The sequence below is a fragment of the Zootoca vivipara genome, chromosome 8 (assembly GCF_965207765.1).
Source record: "Zootoca vivipara chromosome 8, rZooViv2.hap1.1, whole genome shotgun sequence".
Classification (NCBI taxonomy): Eukaryota; Metazoa; Chordata; class Lepidosauria; order Squamata; family Lacertidae; genus Zootoca; species Zootoca vivipara.
The window spans coordinates 1,267,429-1,271,278 of NC_142591.1; the positions used below are offsets into that span (position 1 = coordinate 1,267,429).

General features: G+C 47.5%; 1 protein-coding gene across 1 annotated transcript; it reads left to right on the plus strand.

Moving 5' to 3' along the window:
- The first annotated feature begins 396 nt into the window (after positions 1-396).
- CD93 (CD93 molecule) lies at positions 397-3,607 on the plus strand. The gene has a single exon (XM_035101280.3). It carries the CDS (start codon positions 749-751, stop codon positions 2,501-2,503), a length of 1,755 nt encoding a protein of 584 aa, XP_034957171.3. The 5' UTR covers positions 397-748; the 3' UTR covers positions 2,504-3,607.
- Positions 3,608-3,850: the final 243 nt, after the last annotated feature.

Sequence of the window (3,850 nt, forward strand, 5' to 3'; positions counted from 1 at the left end):
CCTATATGTATATATTTCATACATTAGTGTACTCATTCAAAATCAGATTTACAAAATTCCTTTTGGCTGATAGGCTGATACACTAAATCAGTTGCACTCAACAGAAATTTAGGCCTATCAACTTTATCTGAATCAGGACTTTATGCATGTAGTAGTTGGTTTAGAAGTTGGCTGTCTTTAAAGCTTAGACATTCCCATGACCCATTTTCTATTTCAGGGCTTCTGTGCCTATTTATAGATCACAAAAAATGTGAGATTAATATTGTGAAGGAGCTCTGCAGAACAGCATGGCAACTTATCTCCAGATCACATGATTAAAAAGAAAATTACAGTGGTGGCTTGACAAACCCAAGGCCCTATTTGGATTGTTTGGAGACTCGATGATGTTTTACTACTATAAAAATAGGAAGAGAAGGAGCATTCCAGCAAGATTCTCACATGAAGTGAAAAGGCTAGCTTAAAAATAAAAAAGCAGAAAGAGGGTATAAAAAGAAGGATGCCTCCAATAATGGTCTAACAAGGTCTGCCATTAACAATAACCCTTTTCTCAGGAAACTCAAGTCTCTGGTGATAAATAAGAATCACAACAAGACAGGATGCATATGGACCCAGCTGCTGAGCTGAAGGGATATGGGAGGCAAACAATCTGTGCTCCATTGTCTTAGCATGTCCTTTGCAAGACTTATTTGTGCAATTTGAGCTTGGAAGGGGAAGATCACAAAGTTCACAGCTCCTTTGCTCCGCAAAGATGGAGATTCTCCTCCGCGTTTTTTGGCAATGGGTGCTTTTGGGACTGATGGTCCAGCCCAGCAAAGTGGGGGAAGTCCTGTGTCCTGGCACTGCTTGCTACACACTCCACTTTGGGAGGCACAGCTGGATGGAGGCTCAGCGAAAGTGCGAAGACAATGGGGGCAACCTGATGACTGTGAAGAGCCAAGAGGAGGCATCGCTGGCCTGGCAACTGCTGGAGAAGATGCCCAAGGAGGGGGCTGGCACAGGCATGAAGGTAAGACTGTGGATCGGGCTCCATCGGGAGATGGGCAAATGCTACCAGCAGCATCAGCCACTGAAGGGCTTCAGCTGGGTGAAAGGAGGCGAGGACACCAAGTACTCTAATTGGGAACGGGAGCCCCTTGGAACATGCACAACCAAGAGGTGTGTGACCCTTCAGAGGGCTCCTTCCTCACTTCAGGAACTGGCCTGGGTAGACAGCCACTGCAGTAGTTCAGCTGTTGGGCTGTCTGGCTACTTGTGCAAGTTCAGCTTCCAGGGCATGTGCCGCCCGCTTGTTTTGGCGGGGCCAGGTGTTGCCAGATACACCACCCCTTTTGGCATAGCCACTGCTTCCCTTGTTGCTGTGCCCCTTGGCTCCACCGCTGAAGTGGCATGTGGTCCTCAGGGGGAGGAGGTGCCAAATGACTTCCTCATGTGCAAGCCACAGTCTAACAGCAACGCCTCGGAATGGAGCAGCCCCGGCCCATTCTGTGCTTCTCCCACTTTGGGTTGCAGCTACAGCAACGGGGGCTGCGAACACGAGTGCCTGGACTTGGGCAGGGGCTTGTTCCAGTGTGTTTGCCACGCCGGATACCAGCTTGCAGCAGACCGCCTTTCCTGCGTCCTCGTGGACTATTGCAGCTCCAGCCCGTGCCAAGGGCACTGCATGCCAAGGCCTGGCAGCTTCAAATGCCTCTGCCCTCAGGGTTACATGTTGGCTGATGATGGGCTGCACTGTGTGGATGTGAACGAATGCAGTGCTTCCCAAAGCCCATGTGGACAGATCTGTGTTAACACAATGGGCAGCTTCACCTGCCTTTGTGAACCAGGCTACAATCCTGCCGGTCCTGACGGCCTGGCATGCCAGGACATCGACGAGTGTGCCAGGGGCATGCCATGTGACCAGCTTTGTGTAAATACACAAGGCTCGTTCCTCTGCTCCTGCTACCCAGGCTACCAGCTGGAGGGTATCAATAGCTCTTCTTGCCTCGATGTGGATGAGTGCCTGGAAGAGCCTTGTGAACATATGTGCATCAACCACCTGGGCAGCTATCAGTGCTCTTGCAGATCAGGCTGGACTTTGGCAGACAATGAGATCTCTTGTGTCCCAGATGTCATAGGCAGCGCCTCCTTCCTACCCGCCCATGGAGAGAAAGAACTGAGAAGGCCAGCTAACCTCCATCCTTCTTCAGAGACACCAACCTTGCTGCCTCACTCTTCAATTCAAGCTAAACTAGAAGGACCTCAGGATTTTACCACCCACCCAAGTGTGCTGAGCACACCACTAAGTACTGAAAATCAGGCTGGAGACATGATAGACCGTGACAGTGGCAGCTCCAAGCAGCTCCTATATTATATCTTGGGTGGCATCGCTGTTTTGCTACTGTTGGCGCTTGCCCTGTCCTTGCTGACCTACAGGAAAATGAAGGCCAAGAAAACCAATAAGAAATCGACGAGTGCTGCTGATAATTACTCTTGGGTGCCAGATCAGGGGGAGACCAGGGCATGACACAATGGTTACATGTTGTCAATGCTGTGTTTCTGTTGTGGCCGTCATGTTGAGATGGAGGCAGGGAGGAAAGAGAAGATCTCTCTCTCTTTCTCTCTCCCTCTCTCTCTCTGTGTATAAAATGATGCAAGAACAAAAATGCATATATCGGGGAAATGTACAAATCGCAACAGCAACATTCTTACTGGGCCATCTGAAACTCTAAGGGTTCAGGCAGAAGTAGGATTTTAAGAGCAACCACGGCAGGCTCTGCATTTGTAGAATAATTCTAGCCAAGCATCTCACTTTAGAGAGGTACACAGCAGCAAGCCGAATGCTGGATCAACCTTACCTCACCAGCTTCTGGTATCTTCATTATTATTATTTTTTAAAGAGCAACACATAGAATCGTAGAGATAGAAGGGACCCTCCTGTACATTTCTGTATATGTATATGCCCATCTATCACTTCCCCTGCTTCCAAATCAAAACATTTGGAGAACAATGGTTGCAAAATTACTCCAGGGATTGGGGGAAGGAGACCTGTGGGTGATGTGATAGAGCAGAATCACCCTGAAAGCTTGCAGAGACAGATCGGCAGACGATCCTCAAACTGTCTCCACAACTCTTAAACCATTGCTTCTATTTCACCCTAAGTTAACAAACTTGTGCCCCATCCTTAGGATACCCTATAAGGCTTGAGTTTGACTAGAATTAGATGAATTCAAATCCTATAACTATAGTTTAAGCAGCCTGTGAAATTAGCTGTGTTTGAATAAGTTGAAATCCAAGCAGGACCACAAGAAGCGACTGCACTGCAGTCTAGGCCGTTCTGCATTCCAGCCAAAGCATTTAGGATAGGCTGAAATATTCCTTGGAGGTGACTGGGAATCCCACTGTAGGTGTAGAATCTGTAGAAGCCTGGGGTCTTCTTCCATATCAGTGCTAGGATGTTCTTGGGGACCTCTCTGGGCTGCTTCAGGGATCATGTTGTCATAATAAGGACCATGATTGGGTGCAAAGAGGGAAGTAGTTCTGGGGAATACCAACAGAAGCTTGAAACCTAGTCACTGTGAGATTAATTGTAGTAATTGTTCAGTGCTGAGTAAACTTTGTTTTTGTTCACGCTGCAGTTTCCTGTTGCATCATTTTATGAAGTCTGCAGAAGCAAATATTACTGTTGAGTTTCTTTTATTTTTATATTTAATTTGGGATTTGCAGCATTAATTATTCTTTAATAATAAGCCCATCAACAACCTGCTTAATGTACCCTAGGGATGGGGAGGGCGGTATCCAAGGTATGAAGGTGATGTTCACACCTTCAGAATCATCCAGGTCTGAACAATCCAGGCCAGTACAGGGACAATGA